Source organism: Oreochromis niloticus, linkage group LG11, assembly GCF_001858045.2.
Source record: "Oreochromis niloticus isolate F11D_XX linkage group LG11, O_niloticus_UMD_NMBU, whole genome shotgun sequence".
Lineage (NCBI taxonomy): Eukaryota > Metazoa > Chordata > Actinopteri > Cichliformes > Cichlidae > Oreochromis > Oreochromis niloticus.
This window is the reverse complement of record NC_031976.2, coordinates 37,835,897-37,853,057: the sequence shown is the minus strand read 5'-3', so window position 1 is coordinate 37,853,057 and position 17,161 is coordinate 37,835,897. Positions and strand designations below refer to the sequence as shown.

General features: G+C 50.9%; 1 protein-coding gene across 7 annotated transcripts in view; it reads left to right on the top strand.

Annotated features, from left to right (window-relative positions):
• LOC100708185 (sodium bicarbonate cotransporter 3) overlaps nt 1-17,161 on the top strand; it is a 35,805-nt gene that overhangs the window by 12,759 nt on the left and 5,885 nt on the right. For 2 of the 7 annotated variants that reach the window (XM_025911728.1, XM_025911726.1), the window contains exons 2-16: nt 4,250-4,331; nt 6,331-6,471; nt 6,549-6,687; nt 7,124-7,284; nt 7,713-7,901; nt 11,764-11,879; nt 13,066-13,116; nt 13,764-13,921; nt 13,997-14,084; nt 14,788-14,934; nt 15,009-15,112; nt 15,253-15,427; nt 15,517-15,650; nt 16,602-16,847; nt 16,997-17,102. In XM_025911728.1, coding sequence (XP_025767513.1) covers nt 4,250-4,331; nt 6,331-6,471; nt 6,549-6,687; nt 7,124-7,284; nt 7,713-7,901; nt 11,764-11,879; nt 13,066-13,116; nt 13,764-13,921; nt 13,997-14,084; nt 14,788-14,934; nt 15,009-15,112; nt 15,253-15,427; nt 15,517-15,650; nt 16,602-16,847; nt 16,997-17,102 — 2,037 coding nt within the window. Of the gene's footprint in view, nt 1-4,249; nt 4,332-6,330; nt 6,472-6,548; nt 6,688-7,123; nt 7,285-7,712; nt 7,902-7,949; nt 10,301-11,763; nt 11,880-13,065; nt 13,117-13,763; nt 13,922-13,996; nt 14,085-14,787; nt 14,935-15,008; nt 15,113-15,252; nt 15,428-15,516; nt 15,651-16,601; nt 16,848-16,996; nt 17,103-17,161 lie in introns of those variants that run through there. The other 5 variants (XM_025911727.1, XM_005455982.4, XM_025911729.1 and 2 more) reach the window with 5 other exon arrangements.

Genomic DNA, 17,161 nt, shown 5'->3' with positions numbered 1-17,161 from the left:
AGACTAATTTTAAAACTTAGTAGCGGCCGCCATTGTTGGCAGCTGAAATTTGGCTGGACCGCGCTATGAATTCTGGGATATGGTGGGCCACGAAGGACACACCCGACCCATCCTTCAAATTCGGGGAAATGAAGGACGCATTTGTCGGCTGCATTTGAAGGAGTCGACGAATTAGGACAGCCTTCGCCGCCTGGCAGTGACGTAATCGGCCTTCAAATGTGGCCTCCAGAGGATGCAGCCGACGTTTTGGGACACAGCTTCTTTGTGCTGGGATGTTCGGATGGTGTACATCACCATGGTAACTGGACAACCACAGCATCAGTGGTACAGACCGGTGGCGAGGTGGGTGGTGGTGAGCCCCCCAGTACAAACTGGGCGTCATTTAAACTCCACAGACCAGTGTAGCGTCTCCTGATTGGCTGCTTCCAGCAGGATAACACAACTTCAGAAAACTGAGATCATCTCAAACTGGATTGTTGAACATGACGTCCACAGCCACAGATCTCAGTCCAGCTGATCGACTTTGGGATTCGCATCATGGATGCTGCAGCAGCTGTGCGATGATGTCATATCGACCTGGACCAAAGTCTGTGAGGAGCGTTTCCAGCACCTCGATGGCTCGAAGCAGCCCTGAAGATTAAACCCTGTACTAGCATGGTGTAACTAATAATATGGCCGGCGAGTGTGTATTTGTCAGCTGAGGTCATCTCTGCAGCCGAGCCTGTAAATACCCCCCCCCCAAAGGTTCACTTCCCAGAAGCAGTTTTGAAAGTTTTGTAGCTTCTCAAACGTTGTGAAAGAGAAGAAGAGCTCACGTGTGTGCGCTTCCTGTGGGCCGGCGTGGCGTTGGCAGCGTGTGATAACAGTGTTTGTAATGACAGGAAACAGGAACCCACGAGCCGTGTGTGTGTAATCTATCTTTAACCCTGCTGAGCCGGATGGATCTGTCGCTCTGCTCTCAGGCACTCGCAGCTTATTTGGACTGAGAGCTGCAGGCGTCTACGCTTTGACCACATCAGGCTTGGGAGGCTCCTCCTCCTCCTCCTCGTATGTTTGGGTCTGTCAGCGCCTCAGATCTGTTCCTGCTCTTACTATAAATAAACACAAACATTTTACTGATGTCTAAGTTCATCCCTGTGATGTAGAGGTATCCGCATGACATCTAAGAAAGCCTGCTGATGATTTTAATGACTGTTTTCAGCAACATCCTGCTCTAACAGGCAGGATCAGTGTGACCACGCTGCCGTGTGACCACGCTGCCGTGTGACCACGCTGCCGTGTGACCACGCTGCCGTGCATCCGCTGACAGCAGAGGTCGGACGAAAGCACCCAAGAGTTGTTTTCCCGGGAAATTTAAAGTAACAATGTAACTGAATGGCTAATGCTTGAACAGTAACCATAGTAACACTGGTCCTGACATGAGATGTCACACCTGCCACGTTGGTCTTCCTGTTATCAGTAACTCGTCCTCTGTTTCTCACCCCAAAGCCGCCCCTCCCACAGCCTGCTTCTGCCCGAGGCTTCTTCCTGTTAAAGGGAGTTTTTCCTTCCCACTGTTTCCAGTGCTTTCTGATTGTTGGGGTTTCCTCTGTCGTATTGTCGGGTCTTTACAGTGTAAAGCACCTTGAGGCGACTGTTGCTGTGATTTTGCGCTGTATAAATAAAACCTCGTCAGCTGCTAGCATCTCCTCCTTCGTAGCGTGGTTAGCCGCTGTGGTTTTTTGCCCGAGTGATGAAAAACATTGTTATTGGTCATAAACAGAGGCTGAGGCCTGGCTCTTACTCTCAGACACGCTCGGGCTTGTTGTGTTTCTGGGATGTTTCCTGTTGCTAAAGCTGCAACGATATCATGATCATCATATACTGTCCAATCATATCTGTGCAGTAACGGCACGGCTGTGATGGAGCGCGCTGAGATCTGAATCGCTCAGAGTTTAAACGATAAACCGTTGGAGAGCAGCCATCTTTGTTTTCACTGACCGGCCTCATAGTGACAACAGGTTAGTGAGAGGCAGGACGTTAGCATCCACCCATCAGAGCAAACACACGAGCGACCGTAGCTGACGTAAACGGGCAGAGGTCAGCTGACTCGCTACCTCGCAGCAGCTGGCTCGTCCTGTCTGTAGAAGCTCTCAGGTCCTCTCGGGTCTCTGGGCCTCTCACCAACTCCTTCAGCTTCATCTTCCTCACATCTTCTTCATCATCTTTAGTCTGTTTTTGAATGTCTCAGCGGTCCCTCACGCACATGCCCAGTGGATTAAAACATGTTAAGAGATGATCTTTAATCTAAGAGTCTGCAGCGTGCTCCTGTTTGTCTCATGTGTCTGAGCATGCCCAGACGTGTCTGTGAAACTACAGAGACGCAGATGTGATGAGGAGGGGGCGGGGCTGACTGTCACACTGTGTGATCGTTCGCTAGTGATGATTAATCACTGACAGAACTTAGAAGCGTCTGCGGTCTGAGCGTCTCTGGCTCGGTTCATCAGACAGAGGAAGGTCGGGCGTCAGGGGTGTTGATGATGTAACAGATTGCCACATCCACAGTGATGTGGGCGTGTATCGACCCGCCGTGGTGAGGACTCTGCCGGGTCATGAGCTGGTCATGTGCTCACTTCAGAGATTCTTAATCATTATTGGGATGAATGAGCTGAGCTCAACGGTGAGTTTAAGCTTTCAGCCAAAGGCAGCGTGAGACAGAAGTGCTTTGCAGCAGAAATGATTGTTGGGAGGCCAAAATCAGCCCAACCTCACACAGACGGAGCAGCCGGGATGGGGGGCCCAGCTGGAAGGAGGCCTGGACTCGGACCCAAAGCTCAGCGGAGAGCTCGTATACCTGAGAACAGCTCGGGATGAGTGTCAGGAATACTCCACTCAGCACCGACGTGCAGATGGAGAGATGCTGCTGAACGGGAACGTTTCACAAACAGCAGCTGTTGGACCGGAATCAGCTGCTGCTTTCATGACTGTGTGTGTGTGTGGGCGCGTGTGTGGGCGCGTGTGTGGGCGCGTGTGTGTGTGTGTGTGTGGGCTCTGTTGACGTGTTGCTCTGCAAACAGACAGCAGGCTGTAAACCCAGAGTTAAAAAGCAGCCAGTGTGGAGCTGCACATCCTGTTTGACACACCAACATCAAACGTGCGTGTGTGTGTGTGTCTGGGGGCTCGCACACAGGTCATTATGTTTAGTGGAGCACGCTCAGTTTGGCGGGTTAGTCGGGTACGCGTCCTCTTCTTTCTGTTTTTTTTTTTTGTGTTGTTTTTGTGTTTGCCTCCAGCTCGCCCTGCTGATGTCCAGCTGTTGCTCCACTTCCTGTTGTACAGTGAGTCACGCATTCCCTGCAGCTGTGGGCGGAGCCAGACTCCCTGGCTGGCAGTAACTCACTGCCCTTTCACTGTGACATTGCTTGGTGATTGATTTGATTGGCGAGGCGTAATCTGGAGCCGATTTTGGAGGAGGCTCCGGCGTGCTGTCGGGTCAGCATAGAATAGAATAGAATAGCTTTTTATTGTCACTGTTACAAGAACAGTGAAAGGCAGTTTGGCATCTCTCCATGTGTGTGGAGTACACAATAGCGTAAGTATTTACACAATAACAGACAAATTTACATTTACACAAGAAAGATATGTGCAAGTTATACATACACCTGCAAACATACATGCGCATACATACATATATGAATATATACATATTTGCATCCGTACACACACACACACACACACACACACACACACACACACACACACACACACACACACACACACACACACACACACACATATTTCCACATACACGCTTACATCTATATACATACACATACATGCCATCTAACTAGCAGGTGCATTGAGAGGTGCAGTGTGATCAGTGATATTGCACATTGAGTGGGGGGGGGGGTGCTGTTGGAACTATACTAAATAATGTTATAATAAATACAGTTTAAAGAGGTAGGGGTGTTGTTTGCATTGAAGTACAAACAGAAATACGATTTATAAATAAGGTGTAATGTCCATGAGTGTTGGCAGTGCAGTTATCCTCCAATCAGGGTGGAGCATGCCGGAGACGCTGTGATTGTGATGAATCTGCCGCCCTCCCAGTGGAAACTAACACTAACACGTCACTCACGGGTCTGTCTCCAAAGCCTCGGCGTTGTTTTGAGGCAGACGCGACCGTGTTTACAGAGTTGGAAAATGAGTTTGATAAACACTCGTTTAAACCCACTCTCACGTCACCTGTGGGTCTGTGTGTGTTCTGCAGGGGAACGATGAGGAGGCCGTGCTGGACCAGGGCAAGACCAGCTCCACCCTTTACACCAACTTTGAGAAAGAGGAACTGGAGAGTGAGTTTATACACCGACACACACAAAGACGCCTCTGTGTGTGTTTACAGTCCAACACACAGTAACAAAATGACTCTGCCCGTATTTACACACACACACACACACACACACACACACACACACACACACACACACACACACACACACACACACACACACACAGCTCCATTCAGCACTTTAAAGCTGTGTAAGTGATCTGAGTAAAGCTCAGCGAGCCACGTGTTGGCTCTTCATTGAAAGTGTGGAAGTCTGAGGCTCGAGAAATGATGATTTAAATGTTTCAGTGAAAGAACTCTGAAACAGCCATAAACAGTCTGCAGTTTGTTCGAGTGTGTCGACGTCATTTCTGCAGAAAAAGTGGAAATGAAATATCGTGACATGTACACACCGAACATGGAGTGGCTGAGTCACGTGACCTCATGTCTTATTGTGAGGTGGCGTGTTCAGAAACAGGAACTAAAGCATGTACGAACCCCCGTGTGGTGTGTGCATCTGCTGCTAGCTCCTGTCATTTTCAGCTAAGTCATTAACCCTTTGAAACCCACCAGAGCTTCTCTTTATGTTTGTACCTGCTGTACTAGTAACATCAATGCAACTGTTATATCCCAGAGTTTAATCATATGTGTGCATGAAGTCCACAGTAGCTACATGAACTGCAAAATGATGCAATAAACTACAGAAACATTGAAAATCATTTTTGTTTTGTTTTTTACACATTTTTCTAGTTATTCAAATGTCAGAGGTTCATCCCTCAAAACTGTAAATGCAACAAGTTGCACAAAATAGTTTCAAACCACAGGAAATTTATTTTGAGCGTCTTCATAGTTTCATTTTTGAGATGCACCAATTTTTATAAACTGCAGGAAAAACAAAAATGAATATTTTTGTGCACAATTTGCAAAAAACGGCATCAAAATAAACGATTTCCAACAACAGGGCAGTTTGAATCCTGAGCCTCCCAGAAACGACACAGAAAGTCAAACACCAGTGAACCTCTGAAAGGCCCTGCAGGGAAAACTCGAAAAGTGACGTCATTTCCGGGTTTGGCAGGTAATGGCAGACGTTCAATAGTCCGCACTGACGTTTATTCCAACGTAGGAAGTGCTATGAACAGCTGATCAGATCAGCAAAGCGTTTTTCTGGAACGTTGTTGTTGCTTTTTACGCGATTTTTGAAAAAAACATTTTTGGAAGGAAACTGTGATCTGAGACAAGCTGAATGAGTTTTGTTTAAGTACAACTCGTCCAGTTTCATATGTAAAAAACATTATTGCGCTAGCTCATGTGGTTCAGAGTGAGAAAGACTTTGGGGCAACTAACATACGACAGAGCAGCATGATGCTGAAGATGAGGACAGGGCATAAACAGGCACTAAGAGTGAGATAATAAATACACAGTATATACACAAATATACACAAATTACACAGTTTTGAAATTAAAGTGACTGAAAGGTGAATAAATAAGTGGTTGCAGTTCTACCGGGATTTAAAAATAGTTACACAAATCAGAGCGTGAGGAAAACAAAGCTTCCAACTCGAGGAAATCCGACGGCGTTAAGGACAAATATTAGAAGTTAAAAAATTTATTAACGCAACCCCTGAAAAAATGCTGCCCCCTGCTGGTGAAAGCTTTGAAGAGGTTAATTACAAAAAGTACCTTTAACTCAAACAGAGCTTTAGTTCACGTCTCATTAGACACCATAGGTTGTTTCCATGTTATTACTACTTTATTACAATCCTGCCATTAAACCCCATAACAAACAGCTGAGTGAGACGTGGACACGCGCACGCAGCCAGAGAAATCCGATGAACGTTACTGAAGTAAGGAAACGCAGAGCGTCGGAGCGTGCAGTGGGAGCTGTGCAGCACGCCTCCCGTGTTGGCAGCACCTTCAGTGTTTTCCTCGCGTGTGGCTCTAATCTTTCCATCTGTTAGCAGTTTCATTCATCCTGGTGGAGGTGTAGAACAAACTCATCTGACCCCTCTGCTTTTCTCCGTCAGGTCACAGGGCGGTGTACGTTGGCGTCCACGTTCCGCTGGGCCGCCAGAGCCGGAGAAGACACCGTCACCGCGGACATCGACATCACAGGAAGCGAAGAGAGCGCTCGGATCGGGAGGACGGGCGAGAGTCGCCGTCATACGGTCAGGTTTGAACGAGGATAAACAAACACGAGCCAGCTGTACGACAGCAGCGTGCTGAAGCGTTTGTGTCCCCGCAGACACGCCGTCTCAGAGGGTCCAGTTCATCCTCGGCACGGAGGACGACGACGAGGAGCACATCCCCCACGACCTGTTCACCGAGCTGGACGAGCTCGCCTTCAAAGACGGAGACGTGCAGGAGTGGAAGGAGATGGCCAGGCAGGGCGCTTTTGCTCTTTCTCTACTTGGCGTGCAGGCGTTAACTTTAATGTCAGCGTTTCGCGTCTCAGCACAGCTTCCTGTTTTCCAACAACGCTGCAGAGCTGTGAGGAGTAATCCTCCTGCTGTTTGTTCAGCATTTCTGATTCAGGTTAAAGAGGTTTCCTCTCTAATCCAGACTCTGCCGAGCGCCGTGAGGACGAGGGAGACGAGCCTCACTGGATTTGAGAGGAAACCGATGAAGGCGGGCCGAGACGCGTGGTTTTGAAACCGTCAGATTAACTTATTTACACAGCAGAGCAAAGTGGATCAGCCCACATTAGTGTAGCATTATAGCATTAGCACGGATCAGACGCCGCTTCCAGCCTGGCGTTCTTCAAATGTCAACACTCGTGTGTGTGTGTGTGTGTGTGTGTGTGTGTGTGTGTGTGTTCAGGTGGCTGAAGTTTGAGGAGGACGTGGAGGACGGCGGCGAGCGCTGGAGCAAACCCTACGTGGCGACGCTGTCGCTGCACAGCCTGTTCGAGCTGCGCTCCTGCATCCTGAACGGCACCGTGTTGCTCGACATGAGAGCCAGCTCCATCGAGGAGATCGCAGGTCAGAGCGCCATCGTGCCGTCGCATGATGCACTGCTCCAAAAACGATCAGCAAGGGTGAACTTTGTGTTTAAATCTAGACGGAGGTCTAAATGTGCTAAAACCACATTTGAGCTTTAAATCTAGTTTGGATCAGCTGCTGTAGAAGAAGAACGTCATGATGAAAGCGCAGCTCTCAGTTTATCTGGTGTCCTCCTGCTGGTACAAGCTGCCCCTCGGCAGGCTTCCAGGCATCAGCCAATCTCTAGGAAGTTGATATTTAGGACGAGTTCTGACGTCTTCTTTCAGAGAGAAGAGGAACTGAAAGGCTGCTGTGAAGGCTCGTGTTTGATAAATGATTCTGCTGCACGCCTTTCATTTCCTCCTCAGAACATAAACCTGCAGTGCGTTTGTGTCCATCAGCTGACCTCTTGTCCTCCTTCCTCGCAGACATGGTCATCGACAGCATGCTGGCGTCCGGTCAGCTGGAGGAGGGCGCGCAGGAGAAGGTGAGGGAGGCCATGCTGAGGCGCCACCACCATCAGAACGAGAAGAAGCTGAGCAACCGCATCCCGCTGGTCCGATCCTTTGCCGACATAGGCAAGAAACACTCGGAGCCAAATTTACTGGAACGCAACGGTGAGACCGCAGCGCTCTTGTCATCCTGAAACTCGCGTCTGCAGATTTCACCTGCAGGTCAGGAGACAAGCTGCAGGAGCCCAAAGCAGTTCAGGTTGACCCCTCGTGACCTTTGGCACTGCTCGGGCTCTGTAGGGTGGGGGTGGGGTCTAAATGACCTCAGTGGGCAAACAGCTGTCGGCTGCACGCTGCAAACCAGCGTGGCCGTAGGTTTAAGATTTCTTTAATGTCCAAGTAATTCACCGATGGTCGTCCGGGAAAGAGGACGTGAGGATGGATAACTCAGCTGATTATAGCGTTGTCATCCAAAACAATAATAATAATGATGATAATAATAATAATAATAATAACGGGAAATCTGGAAGCTCCGCCCCATCATGGTGACCTCTGCGTCTCATGATGTAAATATTAGAGATCGTTTTATCCTCACAAAAGTCAACCTTCCTGATTTGTTATTTTAAAGTAAGAACTTCATTAATAATGTCTGGATGGAAGCCCAGCTGATGAGTTCAGCTCGTGTGATTGGCTCCCTCAGCCGTGGGCGGGTCTGGTGTTCACGTTACAGCCTTTAGTCTCTGAGGCTGTTTGTCTCATACTGATGTGCTGTTTCCTTTTCTAAGGAGCTCATAGTTCTTTGTTTCTGTTGTCGGGCAGAATGTAGAGTCTGTCCGTCCTGATTGGTCGAGGTAAAGGGGTGACAAGACGACGGGTCTCAGACTGCTGCATGGTCCTGTTGCCGTGGTTTTTGAGTGATGGTGATGAGTTTTATGGCTCCGGCTTGGTTGGAGTTGCCGACTGAACGCAGCTTGTTGCTCGCCTGCCCGTACCTGAGCTCCTGTGACCGCCTGTGACCTCACCCTGTTTATTATTTACCGGCACTGCCTGACCTGGTTGGACCCGCTGACTCGGCGAGCTAATAACCAGCTAACAGCATGAGCGGAGTCGGCGTTTCAATATCCGCACTCCTGGATCCTGTTTGTGAGAGAGGAATGTTTTAATGCTGCTCGGGCTGAACGCCGTCTGCAGGCGCTGATCCGTCTGACGCGCGTGTGACCTGCTTCTACGTGACCTATCAGCTGCAGCTTTCACAGTTTGCTCACGCTCGTTCGTTCAAGAGCTTTTCTTCAGACTGACTCTTTCCTACAGTTTGTAAAGCTGAAGACATCACAGAGCAGAGCTCAGGGTCAGACTTTGATTACAGCTGTGAGTAACGTCATGAGGTCAACACGGCGCTGCAGGCTCAGCTGTGTTTGGGGTGACTGCTCTCTGCACCAGCAGGACCTCTGTAATCTGCTCTCCACCAGACTGGACTGAGTGGGCTGATGCCCAGTTACACCAGCTCTTATTGCATGTGATGGAGTAAACATTCAGTCATTTGGCGTGTTCACTGCAGACGGGTAGTTAGAGCGAGGGTGGCCCTCCTGGTGCCTTTACCTGTCAGCTGCAGAACAAAGACTGTAACTAAAAGACAGCAAGTGGTGCAGTAAAGTGTTTGATTCTTAAACTTTTCGAACAGCCAGCAAACTGAAAGAGCCAGGTTCATCGTAGTTTGGTGACTGTCCCTCGTGTCCGGAGGCAGCCGGACGACATCTGTGTCCTTGAAGATGCAACTGACATGATGGGAGGGTGAGGCAGCGACGTACAAACGTCTTACCGCCTCCAAAGTGACCGCTCCTGTACAGGTGCGATACCTGAGACCCCTCAGATGGAGGCGACACATCTTCAAGAACCCAGAAGACGTCTGGCTGCCCTCCACTCGAGCACTCAGGACGACCGGGACCAGCACAGACAGCATGAAGCTGCTGTGGCTCGTTCACGAGTTCTAGCAAGACTTGGTTCTAATCCCGGCCTGATTCCAGATGTGTGGAGTCTTGGATTTCACGGTAGACGTAAAGAAAAGTGATTGGTGCAGGAAGGTTTAGCTTTAGAAAGCTGATGTTGGTGTGACGTGCCGTCGCTAACTCACTGATCCATGCACGCTCTGTGTTTCCTGTGCACGCAGCATCGTTCTTCATCATCATCATCATGATCTTTCTCCTCCTCTTCCTCCTCAGGGGAGGGTCTGTCCTCCTCTCGTCTCTCTCTCCTCCATCGTTGCTCCATGGGCTCCTTCGATCTCTCCACGCTCCCCCCATCTGCACGGACCTCTGGCCCGTTCGGGCACCTCCTCCCCGGCTCCGCCTCCTCGTCGCAGACCAACCTCTCCCTGTACCGTTACGGCCGCCACCTCTCCGAACCCAGCCAGCCTCACGGACTCGCCCTTCCCGTCCCCGGTGGCTCTCCACGCCGCTGCTCTGCTCCCGTGGGGCTCCCCAAGGTGGTGGTGCACCCCCCAGAAGAGGACGAGGAAGAGGTGGTGTTCCACCTGGGAGACGAAGATGGCATGGTTCCTCAAACAGGCAAATACGGCACGGCTTTCCTCCGGCGTGATGACTTTTCCACGCTCTGACACTGAGGCATGCCCGCTAACGTGCTGATGAAGCTGGAGGCGGATGATTGGATGAATGTTGGCAGACTGGTGGCTTTTTGGGGGCGGGGTTATTTTGCATGGTTTTGGTTTATTTTGCTGATGTAGTCGTCCGTCTGCTGGAGTGCTGTGTGAATATTGGAGCCTCCACCCTGGTTGTGCTGAGATGGAGTGTCGTAGTGTCTTAACATCCGCCTGCCTGGGTTTGGTTTGAGCCACATGTTAAATGTGTTCAAATCGAGTCTCGTTCATGTTGGCGTCCGAGTTTTTCTGTTAACAAACTTTTTCTAACAGGTGAAGGTTGAGCGGCAGCGTCCTCTGGATCCTCGATGTCCTCTAACCTCTGCTGGAGTTAACAGCCGGCTTCTGATAACACGTGACGAGCCTCACATGTTGTGTCCAACAGCATCTCGCTCTTTCTCCTTCAGCCAGTCAGAAACCAAAGAATTGCGGCTGCTGCCTGTCATTGAAACGCTGTTAGCTGCAGTGATTTAGGCCGAGTCTGGATGTCTCTCACTGAGGTTTGTTTCCTGTGATTTGCAGCACAAATGTCGGCCCTCGCTCTGAGAGCTCTGAGAGGCCGCTCGGGTCCGATCGGAGTCGTTTTCTCTCCTTTAGGAACGATTAAAGATCTGGAAACCAGGACGTCTGAACTTTTTCGGTATCAATGCATAAAAACCCAAAACCCACCAAAACCACAAATATTTTTCCTTGTATTGTAAACTTTTTGTTCGCCGTTTGTATCGGCGTCAGGCGAGCGATCGACAGGTTTGTTTTCTCTCTGCTGCGTCTCGGTGTTTCTGCGGCAGGTTTGCAGAGAAGTCTGGACGCCCGAGTGACTCCCTGCACTTCCTGTTCATTAATGACCTGTAAAAGAATCAAGACTCGCTGACGCTTGATCACCTGACCACCGACTCCTCACTCTGTCACAGTTCAGCTGCTGAAGCGTGAAAAGCTGACGTGAAGCAAACGCTGAGCGTGACGGCCCGCGGGTGCTGGACGCATCGCTGTCTGTGGAGCACCGAGACTCTGCTGTGTCGCGCTCTGTCACCACAGGCGTGCTGTGGACCGACTGTCAATGATGTAACCGAGGAAACCGCATCACTGCCCGCACCGCGCTCGGCTGCTTCAGTGTGAGCGAGCAGGAATGAAACGCTGAGATTTGATTTTATTGAACTTGTAAATGTACATTTAAAAAAACTTTCATTTAAGCTTAAAGTGGATGTAAAAGGTTGGAGTCAGGTGGAGGCCGTTTCGGGTGGACATATTTAAGCCTCCGCCCCGCTCCGCGGGACAGGAGGTGGTGATGTCACGTGTGTCACTAACACAGCTGTGTGTTTGCAGACAGCTGCTGCAGATGTTGAGTCTGACTCTGTGGTCTTTGTGGCTCTGCAGGTCTGCTGGCGTCGCCTCAGTCGGCCCCCGGAAACCTCGACAACAGCAAAAACGGCGAGAGTCGCGGCAACGGCGGCAATGGCAGCCGGGAGAACAGCACGGTGGACTTCAGCAAGGTAAACGCAGGGCTCCGCCTCACACACAGATTGGGTGGTTTATAGATCAGCTGCTGCTCCCTGCAGCTTCAGGGAGGTGAGAGGTTAAAGGATCAGAGGTCAGAGCTGCACCACCCTGACGCTGCTCCGCCTATTAGACACACTGTGACAGATGCACTAATGTTTAAACTAATAAATGACAGAAAGGTTCACTCTGTGACTCTCTGACCCAATCAGCTGTGCAATCATTTTATTCTGCATAATGAGATGTTGACCTTCATACTGTGAGCATTTTCAGAGGTCCGGCCCTTTAAGGACACAGAGCTGCACAGGAAATAACCACATGAAACTTTTGAAGGGTTAAAAACACATTTTCAGCTCCGACTCCCAGAAATCTGAGGCTGGAGCTCCGGCAGTATGAGTCAGAACTGAATCCAGGTTACACGGTGGCCTCGCGGCTCAGGGCGGGGTCGGGTTCACGGGCAGTAACCTGTGAATGTGGGGGAGTCTAAACCGACTGTCACCGAGCCTCCACCCTCGCGTTTGACTCGAGTCGCTGCAGAAAGCGTCACATCCCCGTGTTGTATCCTGGAGTCGTAGTCATAACCTGGAGAGTTAAATCTGTGACGATCCTGAGTGACCTCATGCACAGGTCAGGTTTGCACTGAGTTCGCTTTAATTCAGTGGTTTATGTTTGACTTTCAGATTTTCACACATTAAAGAGAAGCTTTGGGTGTAGAAACCTGCCACCTGCTTCCTCCACGCCGCGCCGACGAACCATCGATTATAAATGAACGAATCGCTAAAGCTGCACAGCAATGCGCTGAAAGGCAACGCGAGACTGCGCAGCAGAAAATCGGACCCGATCAGCCGAGTCGGGATCAGCCTGATCTCTGATCCAAGTATCGGTGTGTCCGTGGTTCAGGTGTTGCTCTGATGGCCCAGCCGGTCGTCAGGAGCAGAAACGAATCTGAAAATCCGCAACACAGAGATGAATTCAACTTCCTGCTCCAGTCCGAGCTGTGACGCTATTGGACGATCGAGCTTTGCGCTCCAAAGTGCTGGACTCTGGTCTTAAAACCATCCAGTGAGCATCCAGCTGTGCAGCCACACCTGCCTCCAGGTGCAAACAGGAGAACCTGAGCTTTCGGTCACGTGACGGCGAGTCCCCGAACGAGCCAATCAGAAGCTGTGTTGTGTTTCCCAGCAGGACTGCGACTGCGTTTGTTTGCTGCCAGCGGCCGGCAGGAAGCCCGCAGTAAGTCACATGTCAGTCGCCGGCTCTCGCCCAATCAGTGTAGCCTGTGCTGTGACTCATCGTGGTGGTGCTCTGTGATTGGCTGTCTGTGGCGTTCTGTGACCATCCGCTGTGTTGTTTCAGTGTTGGATGGAAAAATGTTTTTGATTTATTCAATCGAACTTTATTTAAACAGGAACTCAGATTCATGACAAACTCATGGATCTGTTCACTCCTCCATCTGCACCTCCTCTCCTTCTCTCCTCTCCTCCCATCCTCCTCCTCCTCTGTCACCAGGCTGACTGCAGGAGGTCTCATCTCACAGTTAAAGGTGTAAAAGCAGTTTTCATATTTCAGTCGTTGATGTGAAACTTTGAACTTTGTGGGTTTTTTTTCACATCTTTGCTTCACCTCACGATGTTTCCCGTGGAGGTCAAAGGTGAAGTCTGTGCATTCATCTTCTGGATGATGATCATAGAGCTGCTTTCTGTCGGTCAGGTGTAAAAATGAGCTGCAGGCAGCTCTGATCTGTGCTGAGTTCTCAGCTGTGCTCAGGCAGCCTGCAGCGAGGGTCATAGAGGGGTCCCAGACCAGGAAGTGAAACCAACGAGGAACTACAAAATAAAACAAACACAAACTGTGTGTGTGTGTGTGTGTGTGTGTGTCAGGTGGACATGAACTTTATGAAGAAGATTCCTCCTGGAGCCGAGGCCTCCAACGTCCTGGTGGGTGAAGTGGACTTCCTGGAGCGGCCCATCATCGCCTTCGTCCGGCTCTGCCCCGCCGTGCTGCTGACCGGCCTCACCGAAGTCCCGGTGCCCACCAGGTAAGCCGCGACTGAGCCGCCCTCGGCATGCCGCTCCGTGCGTTTCCTCTGCTGACCGACTTCCTGTCCCTGCAGGTTTCTCTTCCTGCTGCTCGGTCCGTTTGGAAAAGGTCCGCAGTACCACGAGATCGGGCGCTCCATCGCCACGCTGATGACAGACGAGGTGAGCGACGCTTTCAGACACAGACGTTACAGGATTTATTTATTTTTTGGTACTGTTTTATTTTTAAATATAAATAGAAGAAGGATCATGTCGGGGTCGTCTGCAGCCAGAGGAGTTTGTTCTTAAAGCCAGCTTTTCACGCTTCACACGTTAAAGAAGAGGAAGCGCCGGTCGCTGCAGCTGTAATGTGTCAGTGAGCCTGTGTGTGTGTTTGGGGTTAAACTGCGCGTCAGAGCTGAAATCATCCTGATGTCACTTGGCAGCAGACTCAGGCAGGAAGTCTCCATGGTCACCTGGTTTGGTCGCCTCCTGCCTTCCTGTAAAACGATAGTTTAAAGGCTCACTGACGGAGCCTCCATGGCATCTTCATGTCTGTAGAAGAAAGCAGCGAGGAGGTCAGCTGGAGCACGCTGATCAACACGCGCACGCACACACGTTTGTTTGCACTGAGCGTGACGGGGAGCTGCAGGTCTGGAGCTGATGATGGTGTTTCGAGGCCGTGTGGGACGATGAAGGCTCACTGCGCTGCGTTTCAGCCGCTGTGTTTACCTGTTGTGTCTCTGTGGTTGCTGCTGACGTTGTTCCCACCTCAGCAGACACAGACGCGTCAGTGTGACGGCGTACTCGTGAAAAAGCTTCAGGAAGCATAAACTCGTTTGAAGCGCAGACAAAACATTGTTGACGTGTCGCGGCTCTGCTGCAGGTTTTCCACGACGTGGCCTACAAGGCGAGGGACCGCAACGACCTGCTATCAGGGATCGACGAGTTCCTGGATCAGGTCACTGTGCTGCCGCCAGGCGAATGGGACCCCAGCATCCGCATCGAGCCCCCAAAGAGCGTCCCGTCTCAGGTAAAAGATCCGAACCCGCCACGCCAGCTCTGATCGCTCAGAAGTGACGTCCCCGCCCCCGTCTGTCTCCGCAGGAGAAGAGAAAGATAGCGTCCTTCCCCAACGGCTCTGCCCACAGCTCTGAGATGGGCAAGGAGGCGGAGCATCACGCGGGACCAGAGCTGCAGAGGACGGGGAGGTGAGTGAAGCTCAGCAATAATCATAAATACTGTGAGGAGATTTTCACATTAAAACAGGAAACGTGTTGAACGTTGGATTAGTCCGCTGCCGACTCGGCGTGTGGTGGGAATGACGGGGAATCCCTCGTGTGTCCAACAGGATTTTTGGCGGTTTGGTGAACGACGTTCGGAGGAAGGCGCCGTTCTACTGGAGCGACATCAGAGACGCCGTGAGCCTGCAGTGCCTGGCCTCCATCCTCTTCCTGTACTGCGCCTGCATGTCGCCCGTCATCACCTTCGGAGGTCTGCTCGGGGAGGCCACCAAAGGGAGCATAGTAAGAACCCCTGTGTGAGCTCCTCCTGGGCCCTGATTGGTGCATCCGAGTGTTACTCCTCTCTCTCTCTCTCTCTCTCTCTCTGATAGAGTGCCATCGAGTCGCTGTTTGGCGCGTCTCTGACGGGCGTGGCCTACTCTCTGTTCGCCGGGCAGCCTCTCACCATCCTGGGCAGCACGGGCCCGGTTCTGGTCTTTGAGAAAATCCTCTTCAAGTTCTGCAGGTGAGTCGGTGACAGAAGAACGGCCTGATGGGGAGTTTCTGCGTAAGCTTTGCTCCCATTGGCTGTTCAGGGTGTGATGACATCACAGGGGGCTGCTGAACAGAGAGAAAAACGACGATTGTGTGTTTTTAAGGTTTTTCATGTTTTATTTCTGTCCCTGTGGCTTTGAGCCCGGGGTTTGTCTCCTCTGTGTTTGCAACGCTGCGGCTCCCCCTGCAGGCGGATCCAGCGGTGTGCATGGGGCTGCGAGCTGGCAGCGTGTCACAAGCTTAATCGCAGCGTCACAGATTAACATGATTTGAGGGATTTTTGGAGCAGCTGTGGGAACGTTGTGCTTTTGTGCTCTCAGCTGTTTCATATTGTTTTATAATTATAAGTTTTTGAGGTTTGGGGATTTTAAAAAGCTCTTTGTGATGCACAAAGATGTTTTGTAACAGTTGCATAAAAGCCTCATTTTTTTTTTAACCTGCTCCATTTTCATTTGGATTACATCATCCATGTTTGTAACGTGTCACAGAGACCAGAGAAGCTGTTTAAAGGTGAACCAGAACAGGAAGTGTGGGCTTTAAATAAACTGACGCAGTCACAAACCAAACGGTTCGTTTCAGTGTTTCAGTCTGAAACGTTCCTGCTTCATGGCGAGATTGAAAAAGCCGAGCTGGAGGATAAAGACAAACGATGTCTCTGCCGTCTTTAGAAGTCTCGATCGCTTCAGCTGTGTTTTCGTTCAGGACGATGTGACATGTCGCAGCGCCGCTGTAGGGTTTGTCATCACGTGTGGGTGCTGCAGGGCGTTTGTCGGGGTCACGTAGAGGTCAGGAGAGCTTCAAACGAAGCGGCGCTCACGAGGTGTGACATCAGTTATTGCAGGGATGTCTGCTGGGTTAGAGAGAGTGACCCCACAGAAGTGCCCTCGGCTGACCTTTGACCTCCTTTCCTCTCCGTCCTCAGTCAGTACAGTCTGTCCTACCTGCACCTGAGGACCAGCATCGGACTCTGGACCGCCTTTCTGTGCGTGCTGCTGGTCGCCACAGACGCCAGCTCTCTGGTCTGCTACATCACCCGCTTCACTGAGGAAGCCTTTGCCGCGCTCATCTGCATCATCTTCATCTACGAGGCGCTGGAGAAGCTGGTCCGCCTCGGGGAGCTCTACCCCATCAACATGCACAACCAGCTGGACAACCTGACCTTCTACAGGTGAGGAGCCGGCGACTGTCCGACCGTCACCGCGGTCATTTCTGCTAGAATCTGCTCGGGGCCAGAATCCCGGGCCGGTGCTCCCACGGTTGGAGCAAAGAGCTCGAAGTGGTCATTCAGAGTTTACGTGAGCGCTGCTGTTGTTTCAGGTGTCAGTGCGCCCAGCCCGCCAACGCCTCGGCCGAAGTCCTGGATGTGTGGAGCAAAAAGAACGTGACCCCGGAAAACATCACGTGGGATCAGCTGAGCTCAAAGGTTAGAAATAAACTTTGGTTTGCTGGCGCTGCGTCTAAACGAGCAGCAGCCTCTGCTGG